At 41.1% G+C, this 23,076-nt stretch overlaps 1 protein-coding gene across 3 annotated transcripts in view; it reads right to left on the bottom strand.

Annotated features, from left to right (window-relative positions):
* FAM91A1 (family with sequence similarity 91 member A1) overlaps nucleotides 1-23,076 on the bottom strand; it is a 454,979-nt gene that overhangs the window by 150,653 nt on the left and 281,250 nt on the right. For all 3 annotated transcript variants that reach the window (XM_053715335.1, XM_053715336.1, XM_053715337.1), the window contains 3 exons: nucleotides 5,982-6,094; nucleotides 2,681-2,767; nucleotides 2,075-2,198 (listed from right to left, as the gene is read on the bottom strand). In XM_053715335.1, coding sequence (XP_053571310.1) covers nucleotides 2,075-2,198; nucleotides 2,681-2,767; nucleotides 5,982-6,094 — 324 coding nt within the window. The remainder of the gene's footprint in view (nucleotides 1-2,074; nucleotides 2,199-2,680; nucleotides 2,768-5,981; nucleotides 6,095-23,076) is intronic.

Raw genomic sequence — 23,076 nt, 5'->3', positions numbered from 1 at the left:
GGGCGGGCATACCAAAGCCTCCTCACAATATAAACAGGTATTACTATTTGGAATAGAGGGAGTATCCTCTAATATCTCAGAATCCTCCATAGCTTAAGCTAATGACAGCAGGACACAGAAAATAAATTATCTTAATTTCTCAAAAAATGTCACCTTTATACTCCCAATGGCTGGGGCACTCACCACCTACTAGACCCAGACAATGCATAAAAATTGTGTCTTCTCCGACAGCCAGCTTGGTCAGAAAAGAGGAAATGAAAAAGCGAACACTCGCGGTCACATGGTGCGCAAGGCAGGAACGCCCCTGCTATGAGAAAAAGCGTGCTAAGCTACAAGCTGCACAGCACTCAAAGTGAAAGTAAAAACCTGTGCGTTCCAGCCACATAAACAGCCTATGAGCCAAATAAAATCTCACACATAAAGCAGCATAAAATCAAAGCATCACATTTGATTAATCCCCACTGTTCAATAATCGCCCTCAGGAGATATTAACCCATGATTCTATTAAGATAAAAGGAGCCACACTGTGACCCTGTCTTCTAGCATTTTCAACATATGTAAAAATTCAAATGATCTTACCAGAATCCATGCTGTGGAACAGAAACACAGCCTCTCAAGTGTGACAGTCTTGTAGCATCACTCCTTTAACTTTCGTCAATGCTCTCACTGAGAGGCTGACAAGACTACTTAAAACTCCAGTCCCATATCGAAGGGCAGATACCCTTCCTAAGGAACTACTCCAAAATCTTCTGACACTTCTCTGCCATCCTCCTATGACGAAAGGCAAAGAATGACTGGGGGATGGGGGAAGTGGGAAAGGTATTTAAGTCTTTTGCTGGGGTGTCTTTGCCTCCTCCTGGTGGCCTGATTTAGTATTTCCCAACAGTAAGGAATGATGCCGTGGACTCTCCTTATATTAAGAAGGAAATATATTTTACAAATTCCCAGTTATTACATGACATATTCAAATGCATTTAAAATGGGAGACTAAGTTGCATCCCAATCCATTAGAAAAGTTGTAAAAACTGCTTCACACAAGTTTCCTTTGACTGCAATTCCAAGCCATGAAAAATGTTTTTAGCTACTATTTTATTTTAAAACTTGTCATGAAAATTCTTCGCACTATGATTGCAGTTTTCTAACTGTTGCTATATAAAGAACTTATTTCAAATGTTTTCCTTTGAAAAAAGAAAAATTAAGAAATGAAAAAAATACACCAATTAAACTAAACTTGCTTATGCAAACACCAACATCTAATTTAAAACAGCAAGGGAAAATCTTTTGAAAGAAATTGGCACTTGGGAGATACAAACCTCAAAAAATACTACAGCATAAATTTTTTATAAAAGCACAAACCACTTATATATTTTTTTTTTTCCTGTAAGCAACTACAAAAGCTTCACACCACATTTACTTTGATGTTCTTATATTTTAGAGAAGTTCAAAATAGTTCACCATATCCGCCATACCAAAATAACTAAATTGCTGTCACATCTAGAAATTAAAGGGATAAAAATGTCATAAGTAAAACGCGTATGGGTGTGTTTACATTTTGAAAAGAAGCATTTTTTTGTAATTTACTTCCATTAGCAAAAATGCTTCTAGTAAATGTTATTACTGTTTTTCAGTGGCATACACACATATGCTGTGAGGGCCTGTGTACCAGTATTCAAACACCACACCTTTTCAGAGAGTTAGCAGTGGTGACACAAATGATGTCTTCACAGACACAATACACACCATGACCACCACCACCAGCATTCTGAGCTTAAATACTGGTGCACAGGCCCTCACAGAATATGTGCATATGCCACTGAAAACCAGTAATAACTTTTACTAGAAGCATTTTTGCTAATGGAAGTATAATGCAAAAATGCTTCTATTTAAAAATGAAATGCTCTCATGCATATTTCAATTTTAATCTTTATATCCCTTTAAGATAAGAGAATATGCAATATTTTAAGATTATTATTATTTTTTTTAACACTAGCATATACTTATTTAATTTAAAAATTTTTTTTTCCTAAGTACATCAATAGATTTACTTGGTGGTCGTAATGAAAATAATCCATACCTGCATTTGCTTGTTCAGGTTGTACAAGAAGATCTCTATTGTGCCGGAGAAAGAGGATTGTGTTTCTTAGAGTAAGTGCATGATCAAAGTATCTCTGAGCTTCCCCTTCACCAGTGCTTTGAACCTTAGAATGTATGGAATAACCAGATCAATTAGTATGAAAAAGGAAAGAAAATGGGTAAGCAAGGAAGTATATCTTCAATATAAAAACAAAAAGGCAAGAAAATGTGGGGAGGCCAAACATGGGATTTCTGGACAACCTCCCAATAGGGAAACACATCTTAGTTGATTAGAGCTACCAGGGAGAGCCGAGAAGCACTTGGAATGATTTCATTATTCATATTCATTTTATTAATATTATTTTTGTATGGTCTATGACAGTGCTCAACAAATCTGTTTCAAAATTAGGAGCCAGACAATGGTAGTTGTATATAGATATATGGAGAATAACCCAAAAGGTTAGGAGCCAGGGGTAAAATTCTAGGAGCCAGTGGCTCTCCCTGGCTCCTGGGTTTGTTGAGCCCTGGTCTTTGAACATGTTTTAAAAAAAAAAAAAAATCTTTTAAAAACTACAAATGCATAGATTAAAAAAAGAACTGTAGTTACCTTTTCAAGCTCTACAAGAAAGCTGTCCAGAGTTTCATCAGACAATTTACCAACTTCAAACATGGTAACCGCATGGCTCTTCAAGTTCTATAAAAAGTGACATCACATTATAAAGTTCCACTACACACAAAATGAAGTTCATTAGGCATGGATTTTACACGAACGTAGAAATTATATTTCTCTAAAATATAAAAGGTAACAGACGAGAATACATACTCTAAAGTCTAATAATAATGCAGCTTTATTTTCTGCAGTGGTTCGTAAATTAAAACTTATTTAGCATCCAATATAATTTATTGCACAATCGTTTATGTGCAATATTGGTTATGTTCATCTTATCTACAATAAATATATAGAAAATGAGATTAAATCAACAAACTCATGCAGATGCTACTCCTGAGCAGGACGGTAACTATGAGTTTAACTCTTCTGTAGAGGTTAAACATACAATACAACAAGCATTTGTTTAATAAAACGTGTGTACTATTTAGAACATTGTTAGACCCTTTAAATATGGTGTAATATTGTGACAGCCTACAAGTACTATGCAACATGAACCAGGGGCATTTCTTCTTCAGGTACAATGACCCATAAGTCACAAACGTAATATGAATTAACACAACACTGCAAAATTATGTGTTGCTGTGGGTAAAAGTGAAGTATATATAACAAGGTCCTTCTTTAAAGCAATGAGCGCTGCATAACGATTGTTCTACAGTTACACTGGTGCTAACTCTTCAGTTTGAGATGACAAATATTTTAGACCTTAAAAGAACATTTAACACCTCTTGATTGTGTGTGAAATTTGTGCTTTTCCTACACCCTAGAGTCAGCAACTTTGGCACCCCAGATGTTTCGCAACTTCATTTCCCATGATACTCAACCAGCCTAAAGTGTGTCTGAGCATCATTGGAAATGTAGTTCCAAAACATTTGGGGTGGCAAGGTTGTTGACTCTAGGGTGTAGGAGAAGCACAAATTTCACACACAATCAAGAGGTGTTAAATGTTCTTTTAAAGGGACAGTCAAGTATAAATTAAACTTTCATTATTCAGATAGGACTTTTAATTTTAATTGACTTTCCAATTTACTTTTATCATCAAATTAGCTTTTTTCTCTTGGTATTCTTAGTTTAAACTAAACATAGGTAGGCTCATATGCTAATTTCTAAGCCTTTGAGGGCTGCCTCTTATCACATGCTTTTTAAATCTCTTTTTAACACTTAGAGACAGAAAGTACACGTGGGCCATATAGATAACACTGTGTTCAGGCACAGAAAGTTATTTAAGATCTAGCACAAAACAATGCTAAATTTTAGACAATAGATAATAAACAGTCACAGTCATGTGATCAGGGGGCTGGAAGAAGGTTCCTAGATACAAGGTAATCACAAAGGTAAAAAGTACATTAATATAACTGTGTTGGTTATGCAAAACTGGGGAATGGGTAATAAAGGGATTATCTATCTTTTAAAACAATAACAATCCTATGGTTGACTGTCCCTTTAAGGTCTAAAATATTTGTCATCTCAAACTGAAGAGTTAGCACCAGTGTAGCTGTAGAACAATCGTTATGCAGCGCTCATTGCTTTAAAGAAGGACCTTGTTATCTATACTTCACTTTTACCCACAGCAACACATAATTTTGCACATAATATTTAGTGATTCAGATAGAGAATACAATTTTAAACAGCATTCTACTTCATCTCATTTGCTACATTCTTTAGGTATCTTTTGTTTAAGAAATAGTAATGCAATTGATGCCAATAACACTAGGCATCTATGTGCAGCCACCAATCAACAGCTACTGAGCATATTTAGATATACTGTTCAACATAGAAAGGGGCAGGTGCCCCGAAACGTTGCTCTTCCTAATAAAGATATAGCCTTCATACAGTGTGCCACATTTTTGTTTCTTTCTACATTGCACATTGAGGCCCAGTGAGGCGGTTCTCCTAGGTGTTGCATTGGATATGCATTATTGACTTTTGTGAGTTATTTGGTTGTGCAGATCCCTTTGTTCAAATACTGTTCAACATAGGATATCAAGAGAATGAAGCAAATTAGATAATAAAAGTAAATTGGAAAGTTTTTTTAAAATTGCATGCTCTTTCTGAATCATGAAAGAAAAAATTTGGGTTTCATATCCCTTTAAGAATAAAGAACAATTTTTACACAACAGCAAAAGGTGTTTAAAGTCCATTTTAAACTTAAATTAGAGATTAAAAAAAAAGTTTTTGGAGTTAGCTAAAATGACTGTTAGGAAAAGAATGAAGTGTCAAATTAATTGAAATCAGAACTTAAAATATTACTCATTCTAAGTTAAAAGAGATATAAAAGCCCAATGTTTTATTTCATGATTCAGATAGCGCAGGCAATTTTAAGCAACTTTCTAATTTACTCATATTATCAAATTTTCTTTGTTCTCTTGGTATCTTTATTTGAAAACAAGGAATGTAAGCTTAGGAGCCGGCCTATGTTTGGTTCAGAACCTGGATAGCGCTTGCTGATTGGTGGCTACATGTAGCCACCATTTAAAATTGCATACTCTATCTGAATCATGAAAGGAAAAAATGTGGGTTTCATATCCCTTTAATATTACTCATTCTATGATTTTTAAGTTTTAGTGAAAACCACAAGACAAGTTGTTAAAATGGGTTTGATACATTGGAAATTGTAACACATGATTAGATGTATAAAGCAAATTAAAAGCAATATGCTCTATAAAAGGACCTTATAATAATTCATTAAGTACATTGGAAATCTGTTTGAAATATGCAGTGAGATGCTCCTCTCTATGGGGTGTATTAAAGTCACATGGAAAACATTAACAAGACTTTTTCTATAAAATTAACCAAGTCTTTAAAGAATGGTAATTTGAAAAGATTTCAAAATGTTAAAGTCAAACGTTTCCAGTTAACCAAAATGCAACATGAAGTGCTAATTTGCTTAATTTATGGACTAAAATAATCTTACGGTGTGTCATCACAAAGCTTTAACACAGTGTCAAAAAAGAGAGACTGTGCTAGATGGTGAGTACAATTTATAGCCAAGACTGTCAATGCAAGACAATAAACTGAAACCCGCTCAAGCAGTGAAGGGGTTTAAAGGGTTTATTTAAAGGATTTACTGAAAAACACAACTAGAAACCTAATCATAGATATACAACTAGTTCCCTGTTATACTCTTGACTGAAGGGCAATGATTGTATCTATAAAATGCTTTCTGAGCAGAGAATGTAATCTGAGTGTTGTTGAAAGCAGAACAGAAGTCAGGATTTACAAGATATAATGAATTACATACTGGTGAAAGGTTTCCCATCATTAGGAAGGCAGTGAGAGTTGAATCAAACAGGAATGCAATCCGCTTTGAGTGCCCACTTGTTAGATTTAGACTGCTGACACTGGATGTATCCGCTGTAAAACGAAATAAAGGAAATCTATAACAAACATGCAGGACATTATTGTGGGAACTTGTGTATGTTATAGTTGTTTAATAATGTAGATACGCTCATTTTCTTACCAACAAGAGCAGTATCAAATAATGCATCTCAACTGATGCAAAAAAAGTGTTGTGCAACTTGTTATTTAATTCTGCACTATGTGCAGAATAATGTAACATAAGAACAGCCTTTTTTTCAAAAATGTCTTCAAAATGCCTAGTTTAGCAACTAAAACTATATCTACCTCGTGAGCAAAGCTAACCTCTTCGGTACAGCATTTTACATTTTTTTTTAAACTAGCGTGTCACAGGCTCACTGTCCAATCAGATATAGTGTGACCCCGCACTAGCTAAAGCAGCTACTGTCTTGCAAAACCCAATAGTTGAATCTGTTGTCCAAGAGAAGAGTTATTTACAAGTTCTGCAAAATTACAAGAAATGTATTTCGTTCTATAGCTTTAGGTGTGAGTAATGACTATAGTAAGGTATTGCACAAAATTCCATAGTATGTAGCAGCTAACTACCGCTAGAAGTATTACTGACAAATTAAAATAAATTCCTTTGTAAAATTCTGGTAAGTACATTAGGTAGGAATAACATAATTTATGTAAGAACTTACCTGATAAATTCATTTCTTTCATATTGGCAAGAGTCCATGAGCTAGTGATGTATTGGATATACATTCCTACCTGGAGGGGACAAAGTTTCCCAAACCTCAAAATGCCTATAAATACACCTCCCACCTCACTCATACTTCAGTTTAACGTATAGCCGAGAAGTGAGGTGTAAAAAAGGAGAAACAAAAAGCATGCAAAAAAGGAACTGGAAAAAATAATGTGCTTTATAGAAAAAAATCATAACCACAATAATTAGGGTGGGTCTCATGGACTCTTGCCACTATGAAAGAAATGAATTTATCAGGTAAGTTCTTACATAAATTATGTTTTCTTTCATTTAAGTGGCAAGAGTCAAAGAGCTAGTGATGAATGGGATATAATACCCAAGATGTGGAAGTCCACGAGTCACTAGAGAGGGAGGGATAAAATAAAAACAGCTAAATCCGCTGAGAAATTAAAGTGAAGTTCTATCTGTATACACGAATGAATTAGACATAGTTGAAATAAATAAATCGCTAACTTTTTCCCCCTAATGCATTATTTGTATAATAAACTTGTTTTATATTTCCCTTCCGTTACGATCCTGACTCCTCCCAACAGACACTTTCTTATCTTATGAGCGATGCTTATAGAGCGGTCCCACCCGCTCTATACGCGTCTCCAAAGCGCGTTCACGAGGATTCAATGAACTGCGCATAAGCATAGCGGCGAGTACTCTGTAATAACATTGTAACTTACTTTCAATTAACTTGAATAAAGTGATGCGCCTGTGAGAATTGAAGCAGTCCAGATTTGACCCTTCAGGATTGGTGCTGTATGAAGAAACACTCTCACGTATTATGGCTATTCAATAATAATATCAATAGGCATGCGTGAAACGGGAGCGTGCTTGTCTTGCAAGACAAGAAAATATTTCTGAACGCATGCGCAGATCATCCAGGAGGCGGATGACGTAGTTTGACGGCCGCCTAACGGACAGAATTTCAATAGGCTGCTACAAAAACGTGACCTCACATAAAAAAAAAAAAAAAAAAAAAGGACGGCTTGAATTTACGAGCGAAAAAAATAAGTATAAACGCTGAAAACATAATTTATCCTTACCTGATAAATTTATCTTGTGATGTATCGAGTCCGCGGATTCATCCTTACTTGTGGGATATTCTCCTTCCCTACAGGAAGTGGCAAAGAGAGCACCCACAGCAGAGCTGTCTATATAGCTCCTCCCTTAGCTCCACCCCCCAGTCATTCGACCAAAGGCTAGGAAGAAAAAGGAGAAACCATAGGGTGCAGTGGTGACTGAAAGTTTTAACATAAAAATATATATGCCTGTCTTAAAAAAACAGGGCAGGTCGTGGACTCGATAAATCACAAGAGAAATAAATTTATTAGGTAAGCATAAATTATGTTTTCTCTTGTAAGATGTATCGAGTCCACGGATTGATCCTTACTTGTGGGATACCCATACCAAAGCTTTAGGACACGGATGAAGGGAGGGACAAGACAGGGACCTTAAACGGAAGGCACCATTGCTTGTAGAACCTTTCTCCCAAAAATAGCCTCCGAAGAAGCAAAAGTATCGAATTTGTAAAATTTGGAAAAAGTATGAAGCGAAGACCAAGCCGCCGCCTTACAAATCTGTTCAACAGAAGCCTCATTCTTAAAAGCCCATGTGGAAGCCACTGCTCTAGTATAATGAGCAGCAAATCCTTCAGGAGGCTGCTGTCCAGCAGTCTCATAGGCCAAACGGATGATGCTTTTCAGCCAAAAGGCAAGAGAGGTAGCCGTAGCCCTTTGACCTCTCAGTTTACCAGAATAAACAACAAACAATGAAGATGATTGACGGAAATCTTTAGTTGCTTGTAAGTAGAACTTTAAAAGCACGAACCACATCAAGATTGTGTAACAGACGTTCCTTCTTTGATGAAGGATTAGGACACAGAGAAGGAACAACAATCTCCTGATTGATATTCTTATTAGAAACAACCTTAGGAAGAAACCCAGGTTTGGTACGCAAAACCACCTTATCTGCATGGAAAACAAGGTAAGGGGAATCACATTGTAAAGCAGATAGCTCAGAAACTCTTCGAGCCGAAGAGATAGCTACTAAAAAAAAAAAAAAACTTTCCAAGATAGAAGCTTAATATCTATGGAATGCATAGGTTCAAACGGAACCCCTTGAAGAACTTTAAGGACTAAGTTTAGGCTCCAAGGCGGAGCAACAGGCTTAAATACAGGCTTAATTCTGACCAAAGCCTGACTAAATGCTTGAACGTCTGGGACATCTGCCAGACGTTTATGTAGTAGAATAGACAAAGCAGATATTTGCCCTTTTAGGGAACTATCTGATAATCCCTTCTCCAAACCTTCTTGGAGAAAAGACAATATTCTAGGAATCCTAATCTTACTCCACGAGTAACCGTTAAATTCACACCAATAAAGATATTTGCACCAAATCTTATGATAGATCTTCCTGGTGACAGGATTTCTAGCCTGAATCAGGGTATCAATGACCGACTCAGAGAAACCACGCTTTGATAGAATCAGGCGTTCAATCTCCAAGCAGTCAGACGCAGAGAAATTAGATTTGGATGCGTGAACGGACCTTGGATTAGAAGGTCCCGCCTCATTGGCAGAGTCCACGGTGGAACAGAGGACATGTTCACTAGGTCTGCATACCAAGTCCTGCGTGGCCACGCAGGTGCTATCAGAATCACCAAAGCTCTCTCCTGCTTGATTCTGGCAACCAGACGTGGGAGGAGAGGAAACGATGGAAATACATAGGACAGATTGAAGGACCAAGGCACTTCTAGAGCATCTATCAGTACCGCCTTGGGATCCCGGGACCTGGACCCGTAACAAGGAAGTTTGGCATTCTGACGGGACGTCATCAGATCCAATTCTGGTGTGCCCCATAGCTGAATCAGCTGGGCAAATACCTCCGGATGGAGTTCCCAATTCCCCGGATGAAAAGTATGACGACTTAGGAAATCCGCCTCCCAGTTCTCTACTCCTGGGATATGGATTGCTGAGAGATGGCAAGAGTGATCCTCTGCCCATCGGATTATTTTGGTTACCTCCATCATCGCTAGAGAACTCCTTGTTCCTCCTTGATGATTGATATAAGCTACAGTCGTGATGTTGTCCGACTGAAACCTGATGAATTTGTCCGCAGCAAGCTGAGGCCACGCCTGAAGTGCATTGAATATCGCTCTCAGTTCTATAATGTTTATCGGAAGAAGAGATTCCTCCAGAGACCATAAGCCCTGTGCTTTCAGGGAGTTCCAGACTGCACCCCAGCCTAGCAGGCTGGCACCTGTCGTTACAATGAGCCACTCTGGCCTGCGGAAGTGCATTCCCTGAGACAGGTGGTCCTGAGACAACCACCAGAGAAGAGAATCTCTGGTCTCCTGGTCCAGATGCAGTTGAGGAGATAAATCTGCATAATCCCCATTCCACTGTTTGAGCATGCATAGTTGCAGTGGTCTGAGGTGTAGGGGGGCAAAAGGAACTATGTCCATTGCCGCTACCATGAGTCCGATTACCTCCATACACTGAGCCACTGATGGCCGAGGAATGGAATGAAGAGCTCGGCAAGTGGTTAAGAGTTTTAACTTTCTGACCTCCGTCAGAAATATTTTAATTTCTACCGAATCTATCAGAGTCCCTAGAAAGGAAACTCTTGTAAGAGGGAAGAGAGAACTCTTTTTTATGTTCACCTTCCACCCCTGAGATCCCAGAAAAGCCAACACAATGTCCGTGTGAGACTTGGCTAGCTGGAAAGTCGACGCCTGAATTAAGATGTCATCTAGATAAGGCGCCACTGCTATACACCGTGGTCGTAGAACCGCCAGAAGGGACCCTAGCACCTTTGTGAAAATTCTGGGAGCCGTGGCCAACCCGAAGGGAAGGGCCACAAACTGATAATGCCTGTTTAGAAAGGCGAATCTGAGAAATTGATGATGATTTCTGTGAATAGGGATGTGTAGATACGCATCCTTTAAGTCCACAGTAGTCATATATTGACCCTCCTGGATCAGAGATAGTATAGTCCGAATAGTCTCCATCTTGAATGATGGAACTTTGAGGAACTTGTTTAGAATTTTGAGATCCAAGATTGGTCTGAAAGTTCCCTCTTCTTTGGGAACCACAAACAGGTTTGAGTAAAACCCTAGCCCCTGTTCCTCTTTTGGGAATGGGCGGATCACCCCCATGGTATGTAGGCCTTTCTCTTTGTCTGGTTTACAGACAATCGAGAAATTTGAAATCTCCCCCTTGGAAGGGAGTCTTTGAATTCCAGAAGATATCCCTGGGACACAATTTCTAAAGCCCAGGGATCGTGAACATCTCTTGCCCAAGCCTGAGTGAAGAGAGAGTCTGCCCCCTACTAGATCTGGGCCCGGATCAGGAGCTACCCCTTCATGCTGTCTTAGAGGCAGCTGCAGGCTTCTTGTCCCGTTTACCCTTGTTCCAAGCCTGGTTAGGTCTCCAGACTGACTTGGATTGGGCAAAATCCCCCTCTTGCTTTGCAGCAGAGGAAGCTGAAGCGGGACCACTCTTAAAGTTCCGAAAGGAACGAAAATTATTTTGTTTGGTCCTCATCTTATTTGATCTATCCTGAGGGAGGGCATGACCTTTCCCTCCAGTGATGTCTGAAATAATCTCTTTCAGTTCAGGTCCGAATAGGGTCTTTCCTTTGAAAGGGATGTTCAAAAGTTTAGATTTAGATGACACATCAGCAGACCAGGACTTAAGCCATAACGCCCTGCGTGCTAAAATGGCAAAACCTGAATTCTTTGCCGCTAATTTAGCCAGCTGAAATGATGCATCTGTAATAAAAGAATTAGCCAACTTAAGGGCCTTAATTCTGTCCATAATCTCCTCTAATGGAGTCTCCATCTGAAGAGCGTCTTCTAGAGCTTCAAACCAGAAAGCAGCTGCAGTAGTTACAGGAACAATGCATGCAATAGGTTGGAGAGAAAAACCCTGATGAACAAAAATTTTCTTCAGGAGACCCTCTAATTTTTTATCCATAGGATTTTTGAAAGCACAACTGTCTTCGATAGGTATAGTTGTACGCTTAGACAGAGTAGAAATAGCTCCCTCCACCTTAGGAACTATCTGCCACGAGTCCCGCATGGTGTCAGATATGGGAAACATTTTCTTAAAAACAGGAGGGGGAGTGAACAGAATACCTGGTTTATCCCACTCCTTAGTAATAATATTCACAATCCTCTTAGGGCCTGGAAAAAACATCAGTGTAAACAGGAACCTCTAAGTATTTATCCATTTTACACAATTTCTCTGGAACCACTATAGGGTCACAATCATCTAGAGTCGCTAATACCTCCCTGAGCAATAAGCGGAGGTGTTCAAGCTTAAATTTAAAGGCCGTCATATCAGAATCTGTCTGAGAAAACGTCTTTCCTGAATCAGAAATTTCTCCCTCAGATAACAAATCCCTCACCCTACTTCAGAGCATTGTGAGGGCATATCAGATATGGCTACTAAAGCGTCAGACGGCTCAGCATTTTTCCTAAACCCAGAGCTGTCCCACTTTCCTTGTAAACCAGGCAGTTTAGATAAAACCTCTGTGAGGGTTGTATTCATAACTGTGGCCATGTCTTGTAAAGTAAAAGAATTTGACACACTAGAGGTACTTGGCGTCACTTGTGCGAGCGTTACTGGTTGTGACACTTGGGGAGAGCTAGATGGCGAACCCTCATTTACTTCTGACTGAGAATCATCTATTGCTCTATTTTTAAGTGCTAATATATGTTCTTTATAGTTTATAGACATATCAGTACAATTGGGACACATTCTAAGAGGGGGTTCCACAATGGCTTCCAAACATATTGAACAAGGATTTTCCTTGGTGTCAGACATGTTAAACAGGCTATTAATGTAACAAACAAGCTTGGAAAACACTGTAATCAAAGTAAATAAGACTTAGAATTAAAACGGTACTGTGCTTTAAGAGAAAAAAAGCTGCACAAATTCTGCAAAACAGTGTAAAAAAGCAGTAAACTGAACGAAATTTTTACAGTAGCATCATAAAGCCTTAGTAACTTTGCACAGCTATGCAAATAAACAATTAACCCCTTAATGGCAAAATCGGATTGAAAAAAAAAAACCGTCAAAACCGGTAAAAAGGACTCTCGGCACCTTGCCACAGCTCTGCTGTGGCTCCGACCTGCCCTTCATAACGATTTGTGGGGAAAAAACTTATTTTACAGCCCTCAAACACAGCAGGAACCTCTGGAGAAGCAGTTAGATGTCTCAGAGGAAAAGAAACTGCGCAACTGAGGCGCGAAAATAGGCCCCTCCCACCTCACTCGATGTTTTGAGGCCTATCAGAAAAACACCAGAGTGTCTCTTAATTAACCATGTGGGTTAAAAAACCCAAAAACAAGCCACAATGATCCCTTTAGTCCCTTCAAAAAATGTTATAATTGCATAATTTACTGAATAAACAAAAACGTTTTTTCTTAACAGTGTCACCAGTAACTAATGAGCCCTTCATGCAAACTGAAATTCCTATCCAAGTGTCTGAATACAGCTTACCCTTCCCTCATTGGAATATTGCCAGCCTTTTCTAGAATTAACACAGTCTGTCTAGAAAAATATAGACTGAACATACCTCATATGAGGCTTAGCATGCAAACCGTTCTCCCAACTGAAGTTTTCCTGTACTCTTCAGACCTTGTGAGAACAGCAGTGGATCTTAGTTACAAAGTGCTAAGATCATCATCCTCCTTGCAGAAATCTTCGTCCCTTTTCTGCCAGAGAGTAAATAGTACACACCGGTACCATTTAAAATAAACTTTTGCTTGAGAAATAAAAAACTAACATTTTTGTCACCACACTTGCTCTGCCCTTCCTAGTACTTAGAGTAGGCAAAGAGAATGACTAGGGGGGTGGAGCTAAGGGAGGAGCTATATAGACAGCCCTGCTGTGGGTGCTCTCTTTGCCACTTCCTGTAGGGAAGGAGAATATCCCACAAGTAAGGATGAATCCGTGGACTCGATACATCTTACAAGAGAAAACTCAGTTTATACTCACAATTAAAAAAAATGATGAATGAAACTACTATTCATTTAGGGGAACAAGTATAATTAGATATTGAGATCAAGCGAACTTTACCTTTACTTTAAATCCAAAAAAATAATTACGTTTTCTTAAAAATGTCCGAAAAACTCAAATCAAAAGGCATTAGAATCAGACAACTGCCTGAAGAACCTTTCTACCAAAGGCTGCTTCCCGAAAAAGCAAACACATCAAAAAGGTAAAATTTAGTAAAAGTATGAAAAGACCACCAAATTGCTGCTTTGCAAATTTGATCAACTGAAGCTTCATTCTTAAAAGTCCAAAAAGTGGCAACTGATTTAATAGAATGAGCTGTAATTCTCTGAGGCGGAGACTGCCCTGCCTCCAAATGAGCTTTGTGAATCAAAAGTTTTAACCAAGATGCCAAAGAAATGGCAAAGGCTTTCTGACCTTTCCTGGAGCCAGAAAAAATAACAAATAGACTAGAAGACTTTCTGAAATCTTTAGTAGCCTCAACATAATATTTCAAAGCTCTTACCACATCCAAAGAATGTAAAGACCATTCAAGAGTATTCTTAGGATTAGGACATAAAGAAGGAACAACAATTTCCCTATTGATGTTAGAATTCACAACCTTAGGCAAAAATTTAAATGAAGTCCGCAAAACAGCTTTATCTTGATGGAAAATCAGATAAGGAGACTCACAAGAGAAAGCAGACAATTCGGAAACTCTTGTAGCAGAAGAGATAGCCAAAAGAAATAACACTTTCTAAGAAAGTAGTTTAATATCCAAAGAATGCATAGGCTCAAAAGGAGGAGCCTGCAAAATTTTCAAAACCAAATTGAGACTCCAAAGAGGAGAAATAGATTTAATAACAGGTTTGATATGAATCAAAGACTGAACAAAACAGTGAATATCAGGAAGTTTAGCAATCTTTCTATAAAATAAGACAGAAAGAGCAGAAATGTGTCCTTTCAAAGTATTTGCAGACAAACCCTTATTCAAACCATCCTGAAGAAACTGTAAAATCCTAGTTATGAGTGGAACACCATGAAATATAGGTTTTCCAAACCAAATGATAAATTTTCCTTGAAACAGACTTACGAGCCTGTATCATAGTGCTAATCACCGAGTCAGAAAAACCTTTATGACTAAGCGTTCAATTTCCATGCCATCAAATTTAGAGATTTGAGATCCTGGTGGAAAAACGACCCTTGAGACAGAAGGTCTGGCCTTAAAGGAAATGGCCAAAGTTGGCAACTGGACATCCTGACAAGGTCCGCATACCAAAACCTGAGAGGCCAAGCTGAAGCTATCAGAAACACTTAAGATTGTTGCATTATGATCTTGGAGATCACCTTTGGAAGAAGAACCAGAGGTGGAAAAATGTAAGCAGGTTGGGTAAAACCAAGGAACTGTTAGAGCATCTACCACCATTTCCGCCTGAGGATCCTTGGATCTGGAAAGGTATTTTGAAAGTTTCTTGTCCGGACGCAAGCCCATCAGATTTATTTCTGGGGGACCCCACATCTGTACTAATTGAAAAAACACATCTGGATGGAGAGACAACTCTCCCAGACGTAAAGTCTGTGGACTCAGATAATCTGTTTCCCAATTGCCTACTCCTGGGATATGAATCGCAGAAATTTGACAAGCGTTGGATTCCGCCCAAGAAAGTATCAGAGATACTTCTTTCATTGCTGAAGGACTGCAAACCCCCCTTGATGATTGACATATGCCACTATAGTGATATTGTCTGTCTGGAATTTAATATAAAGTTCTCTCTTCAATAGAGGCCAAGCCTTAAGAGCTCTGAAAATAGCAAGGAGTTCTAAAATATTGATTGGTAACCTCGCCTCCTGAACTTCCCAAACCCCTTGTGCTGTCAGAGACCCCCAGACAGCTCCCCAACCTGTAAGACTTGCATCTGTTGTGATCACAGTCCAGGAAGGATGAACAAAGGAGGCCCCTTGAACAATAAGGTGATGGTTTAACCTCCAAGCCAGAGATTGCTGAATGTTTGGACTTAAGTATATCAACTGTGATATCGGAGTATAATCCCTTAACCATTGGTGCAACATGCAAAGCTGAAGAGGTCTCATATGAAAACAAGCAAAGGGGATCGTGTCCGATGCTGCAATCATGAGACCTAAAACTTCCATACACATGGCCACTGAAGGGAATGATAGAGACTGAAGGTTTAGACAAGCTAACACTAACTTCATTTGTCTATTGTCTGTCAAAAAAGAGTCATGGACACTGAATTTATCTGGAAACCTAAAAAGGTGACCTTTGTCTGAGGAATCAAGAAACTCTTTGGTAAATTGATCCTCCAACCATGTCTTTGAAGAAACTACACAAGTTGTTTTGTGTGAGATTCTGCTAAATGAAAAGATTGAGCTAGTACCAAGATATCGTCCAAATAAGGAAACACCGCAATACTCTGCTCTCTGATTACAGATAGAAGGGCACCAAGAACCTTTGAAAAGATTCTCTGAGCTGTCGCTAAGCCAAACAGAAGAGCGACAAATTGGTAATGCTTGTCTAGAAAAGAGAATCTCAGAAACCGATAGTGGTCTGGGTGAATCCGAATCTGGATGGAGAGAACACTTTCCCGGACGTAAAGTCTGTGGACTGAGATAATCTGTATCCCAATAAGGGGGCCCCAACCTACAACTCCCAAAAAGAAGAAGGAAGGTAGAGAGATAACTAACCAGAACTCTGCCTTCCAAAAGACAGAACAAATCTAGCTCGCGAGACTCAAGAGAACCTCACCAGATACCAAGAAAAAAAAAAGGGCATCATCAGCCCAACGAGACCAGGGCGGAGACCGAAAAAGAGAACGAAAAGTCTCTCAAGAAACAGAAAACCTGCACGGACAGCTAAGTAGTACGCCATAGTGCAAGCCACAGAACAAAGGGAAAATAAACCCTTGTCCAGCTCCCCAGCTGGAGGGAACCAAGGAGTTCGCATCAAACCGTAAAAGAGACCGAGTCGCCTCCCGACGAAAACTCTGCAGCCTTGGATAAAAGGAACCAGCAAAACTAAGTTCCTAGGCGAAACACCCCTACATGGAGGGGAAATTCAGAGGGTCCAACACCCCCCGAGAGCTCAGAGAGCACCTCAACAGGGACCCAATGCATCCAAAAAAACAAACAGAGGCATCTGACAAGTCAAAAGATGACCAGAACCTCAGCTTAGGATCCTGAGATAACCAGAGACGTCCTCCACCAGCGCAGAACAATCGCAGCGAGGACTACCCACAAACGTAAAGACTACACCGTCACCGACAGGAAAAGTCCAGGGACAGAGTCCCACTCCCCCTTGAACGAGAGGGAAGAAAAATAACCAGCCACATCGAAAGAATGTGACCAGAAACACAGGCAGAGTCACACCAGAACCAGAGGAACACCGAACCCAGAAACCAATACCCAAGGGTATCTCTATCCCTGAACCAGGGACCAACTGGGAAAACACCAACAGAGAGACAAAAGTCCCCCAAGGGAAGACAGAGGACAAGGGAACCTTGCCCACCGGACACAAAACTCGACACAAGAGTCAAAACGACCCAAAACGGCCATCCCCAAAAGGAGCAGAGACTACCCAAGGAGCAACCTCGGGGCCCCACAACTGATGCTGTTGTGTAACCTACGAGGACAAAGCGACCCTTACCAAGGCACTCCACAGAAATGTTGATTCAAGGTCAGAGCCCAACAGACTCCAAAGGAAGTCCAGAACACATTCCCTCACAAAAACAAAGGCCCCGAACAGCCAGAAGAAGGGATCAGACTCTCTAAAAGAGAGAAAACTGAGAACCCCTTCCAGACGCAACCCTTATACCGGAGACCCGGAAAACCCCAGTCCTATCCCAGATCCGCAATAGACCAGAAGGAGAAGGACATCACAGAGATTTTTCAACGAACTGAAACCCGAAGTCGAACAAGACCTGAGCCAGACCCCGACCAAAATTCAAGCCAGACACTCCTCACCTGAGGAAGTAACCCAAAAAAACAGGCATTGTAGAAACCCCGAGAAAAAAGGACCGCAAAAAACTCAGAACCGATCTCAAGGCGATAGAACCCTCGACACAGAGTCAAACTCCGCGACATTCAAAAACTAGGGTCCCACGTCGGCAACCGACCCAAAAAGGGTGGAGTAGAATTCTGGAAAAAAACAGAACCAGAGCAGAGTTCCTGCCAGAGGAGACTTCCAGCAACAGCAAAGAGGCGAACCAGCCCCCTGCATGGCAAGCCACAGGCTAGCCACCCCACAGCACAGCTGCCTTATTACAGAGAATGCAGGCAAGAACCCGATATCTCTCGCAAACCAATCAAGTGCTCCACCGCTAATCACCAAAGTGATCCGTTAAAAGCGGAACGAGGTCCAGAGACCTGAGGAGCCGAAACTCCCCAAAGGGCAGCAAGATCCAAGACCAAGATCCAAAACCGCCCTAGCGGAGAAGGCCCCGCCCCCCTATCAGGAGAGGCAGAAGCGATGCGGCGGAAAACCGACACAAGCTCCGGGAATATATTGGCACGCCCAATCTCTCCCGGTATTCGGACCCGAAAGTCCGCGATGTAGATGTATAGCGTAGTTTGTGAAAACAAACAATATAACAATAAAACGCACACTCAAGGTCCCGCCGGACCCGTCAGGCGCAACATGCGTTACTGACAACTTAACAAGGTGCATACAAAACTCCGGACCTAACAAGTCCGTGAACAACTGCAATGGAAGCAATAAAAGGCAAGTCCATCCCAGAAATTCCCGAAGGAATAATCAAAATAAAAAAATATCCTAACCGAATGAAAGAAAATAAGGCAGCCTGAAGCCAACCGCCAAAATAAAAAATCTGGGGAAAAACATGAGCGACCGACAGGATATGATCCACAACTTTAGTCTAGCTTAAAGCACCATTCAAGGACTGCACATTCCCCGACTGATAAAGGAGAGGATCCCCCAATTAGTTGAAAAGACGACGCAGTAAGACGCGCAGCCGTGTGATCCGATAACGAAAGGTGCAACATTGAGGAATATTCATCCCCAGGGGAAACTGCATAGACCCTCCCGAAGCCTGAACACCCGGGATAGTAAGGCAGGAACACAATCGCTCAGAAAACTCTGGGTCCTGCAGGCGAACCAGCGCCATTAGGACATTGAAGCGGAACTGACCTGCCATCTCCAGGGGAAACAAACCACCCTGAGTGGGGGGAAAATCAACATTAGGGTTACCCACAAATGTAGTGAAAGGGTGCGGTTGGGAATCCGCCGAATGAGGGACAGAGTCCCCAGAAGCTGATGGCTCATTGGGCCCCTGGTTCCCTGAGCCCGAGCAACCAGGCGCTCTAAGGAGGCACAATAGACAGGACTGATAGACCTGCATCAGTGGGGCCGAAGCACCTTCCTCACAAGAGGAAAACTCGGAATCAGAAACTACAACAGGCTCAGCTTCAGAATCCTCCATGGCCAAAACCAAAGAGAAAAATAGGACACTATAAAAAAACGAACGGCACCTGACACCCCCAATGGCTGGGGCACTCACCACCTCCTATGACCAGATCCAAACGAAACAGACAAAAAGATTTGTGTCAAGAATGATGCAATAAGTAGACGTATCTTGCGCTATCGCAAGCCTAATTTGCCCGCGAAAATTTGAAAAAACAAATCCGAAGTTACAACTAACTGGAAACTCAGGTAAGAAAAAGAATTTACTACATTTTTACCAAACATTATTTTCCATGCTGAAACTGTTAGACTGCAAAGGAAAATAAACATAGACCTGACTCACAGCAAATATATTTAAAACTTTGAAAATATCAAGTGCCAAACATAGCTGAGAGTGTCTTAAAAAATATATATATACTTACCTGAAGACACCCATCCACATATAGCAGCCACCAAACCGGTACTGAAACATATCAGCAGAGGTAATGGTAGAGGAGTATAATGTCGATCTGTAAAGGGAGGTGGCAGATGAATTCCCACGACCAAATTTACAGAGAGCCTTAGAATAGATTTCCCATAGGTGAACATGGCATCATTAGGCAAATACTCCCTTCATATCCCTCAGACAAACACTGTACTTTGAGAGCAAACTGGGCTTCAAAATGCTTAGAAGCGCCTTTCACAGAAGAGATCAAGCACAACTTGCTTCACTATCCTCCAACGAAGGCAAAGTTTGTAAAACTGAAGTATGAGTGAGGTGGGAGGTGTATTTATAGGCATTTTGAAGTTTGGGAAACTTTGCCCCCTCCAGGTAGGAATGTATATCCCATACGTCACTAGCTCATGGACTCTTGCCACTTACATGAAAGAAAACAGAATTTATGCTTACCTGATAAATTACTTTCTCCAACGGTGTGTCCGGTCCACAGTGTCATCCTTACTTGTGGGATATCTCTTCCCCAACAGGAAATGGAAAAGAGTCCCAGCAAAGCTGGCCATATAGTCCCTCCTAGGCTCCACCCACCCCAGTCATTCGACCGACGGACAGGAGGAAATATATATAGGAGAAACCATATGGTACCGTGGTGACTGTAGTTAGAAAAAATAATTCATCAGACCTGATTAAAAAACCAGGGCGGGCCGTGGACCGGACACACCGTTGGAGAAAGTAATTTATCAGGTAAGCATAAATTCTGTTTTCTCCAACATTGGTGTGTCCGGTCCACGGCGTCATCCTTACTTGTGGGAACCAATACCAAAGCTTTAGGACACGGATGAAGGGAGGGAGCAAATCAGGTTACCTAAACGGAAGGCACCACAGCTTGCAAAACCTTTCTCCCAAAAATAGCCTCAGAAGAAGCAAAAGTATCAAATTTGTAAAATTTGGCAAAAGTGTGCAGTGAAGACCAAGTCGCTGCCTTACATATCTGGTCAACAGAAGCCTCGTTCTTGAAGGCCCATGTGGAAGCCACAGCCCTAGTGGAGTGAGCTGTGATTCTTTCAGGAGGCTGCCGTCCAGCAGTCTCATAAGCCAATCGGATGATGCTTTTAAGCCAAAAGGAAAGAGAGGTAGAAGTCGCTTTTTGACCTCTCCTTTTACCAGAATAAACAACAAACAAGGAAGATGTTTGTCTGAAATCTTTTGTAGCCACTAAAAAGAATTTTAGAGCACGGACTACGTCCAAATTGTGTAACAAACGTTCCTTCTTTGAAACTGGATTCGGACATAAAGAAGGTACAACTATCTCCTGGTTAATATTTTTGTTAGAAACAACCTTAGGAAGAAAACCAGGCTTAGTAGGCAAAAACCACCTTATCTGCATGGAACACCAGATAGGGCGGAGAACACTGCAGAGCAGATAACTCTGAAACTCTTCTAGCAGAAGAAATTGCAACCAAAAACAAAACTTTCCAAGATAGTAACTTAATATCTATGGAATGTAAAGGTTCAAACGGAACCGCTTGAAGAACTGAAAGAACTAGATTTAGACTCCAGGGAGGAGTCAAAGGTCTGTAAACAGGCTTGATCCTAACCAGAGCCTGTGAACATCTGGCACAGCTGCCAGTCTTTTGTGTAGTAAGACAGATAAAGCAGAGATCTGTCCCTTTAGAGAACTTGCAGATAATCCTTTCTCCAAACCTTCTTGTAGAAAGGAGAGAATCTTAGGAATTTTTATCTTATTCCATGGGAATCCTTTGGATTCACACCAACAGATATATCTTTTCCATATTTTATGGTAAATCTTTCTAGTTACCGGTTTTCTGGCCTGAACCAGGGTATCTATCACAGAATCTGAAAACCCACGCTTCGATAGAATCAAGCGTTCAATCTCCAAGCCGTCAGCTGGAGGGAGACCAGATTTGGATGTTCGAATGGACCCGGAACAAGAAGGTCCTGTCTCAAAGGTAGCTTCCATGGTGGAACCGATGACATATTCACCAGGTCTGCATACCAAGTCCTGCGTGGCCACGCAGGAGCTATCAAGATCACCGAGGCCCTCTCCTGATTGATCCTGGCTACCAGCCTGGGAATGAGAGGAAACGGTGGAAATACATAAGCTAGGTTGAAGGTCCAAGGTGCTACTAGTGCATCTACTAGAGTCGCCTTGGGATTCCTGGATCTGGACCCGTAGCAAGGAACCTTGAAGTTCTGACGAGACGCCATCAGATCCATGTCTGGAATGCCCCATAATTGAGTTATTTGGGCAAAGATCTCCGGATGGAGTTCCCACTCCCCCGGATGGAATGTCTGACGACTCAGAAAATCCGCCTTCCAGTTTTCCACACCTGGGATGTGGATCGCAGACAGGTGGCAGGAGTGATCCTCCGCCCATTGAATTATTTTGGTCACTTCTTTCATCGCCAGGGAACTCCTTGTTCCCCCCTGATGATTGATATACGCAACGGTCGTTATGTTGTCTGATTGGAACCTTATGAATCTGGCCTTTGCTAGTTGAGGCCAAGCCCTGAGAGCATTGAATATCGCTCTCAGTTCCAGAATGTTTATCGGGAGAAGAGACTCTTCCCGAGACCATAGACCCTGAGCTTTCAGGGATTCCCAGACCGCGCCTCAGCTCACCAGACTGGCGTCGGTCGTGACAATGACCCACTCTGGTCTGCGGAAACTCATTCCCTGGGAAAGATGGTCCAGGGTCAGCCACCAACGGAGTGAATCTCTGGTCTTCTGATCTACTTGAATCATTGGAGACAAGTCTGTATAGTCCCCATTCCACTGTTTGAGCATGCACAGTTGTAATGGTCTTAGATGAATTCGTGCAAAAGGAACTATGTCCATTGCTGCAACCATCAACCCTACTACTTCCATGCACTGCGCTATGGAAGGACGAGGAACAGAATGAAGAACTTGACAAGAGCTTACAAGTTTTGACTTTGACCTCTGTCAGAAAAATCCTCATTTCTAAGGAATCTATTATTGTTCCCAAGAAGGGAACTCTTGTCGACGGAGACAGAGAACTTTTTTCTATGTTCACCTTCCATCCGTGTGATCTGAGAAAGGCCAGAACGATGTCTGTATGAGCCTTTGCTTTTGACAGGGACGACGCTTGAATTAGAATGTCGTCCAAGTAAGGTACTACTGCAATGCCCCTCGGTCTTAGAACCGCTAGAAGGGACCCTAGTACCTTTGTGAAAATCCTTGGAGCAGTGGCTAACCCGAATGGGAGGGCCACAAACTGGTAATGCTTGTCCAGAAAAGCGAACCTTAGGAACTGATGATGTTCTTTGTGGATAGGAATATGTAGGTACGCATCCTTTAGATCCACGGTAGTCATAAATTGACTTTCCTGGATAGTGGGTAGAATCGTTCGAATGGTTTCCATCATGAACGATG

Source organism: Bombina bombina, chromosome 5 (assembly GCF_027579735.1).
Source record: "Bombina bombina isolate aBomBom1 chromosome 5, aBomBom1.pri, whole genome shotgun sequence".
NCBI lineage: Eukaryota > Metazoa > Chordata > Amphibia > Anura > Bombinatoridae > Bombina > Bombina bombina.
Note: the sequence above shows the minus strand (reverse complement) of the source record. Positions and strands in the feature narration are given on the sequence as shown.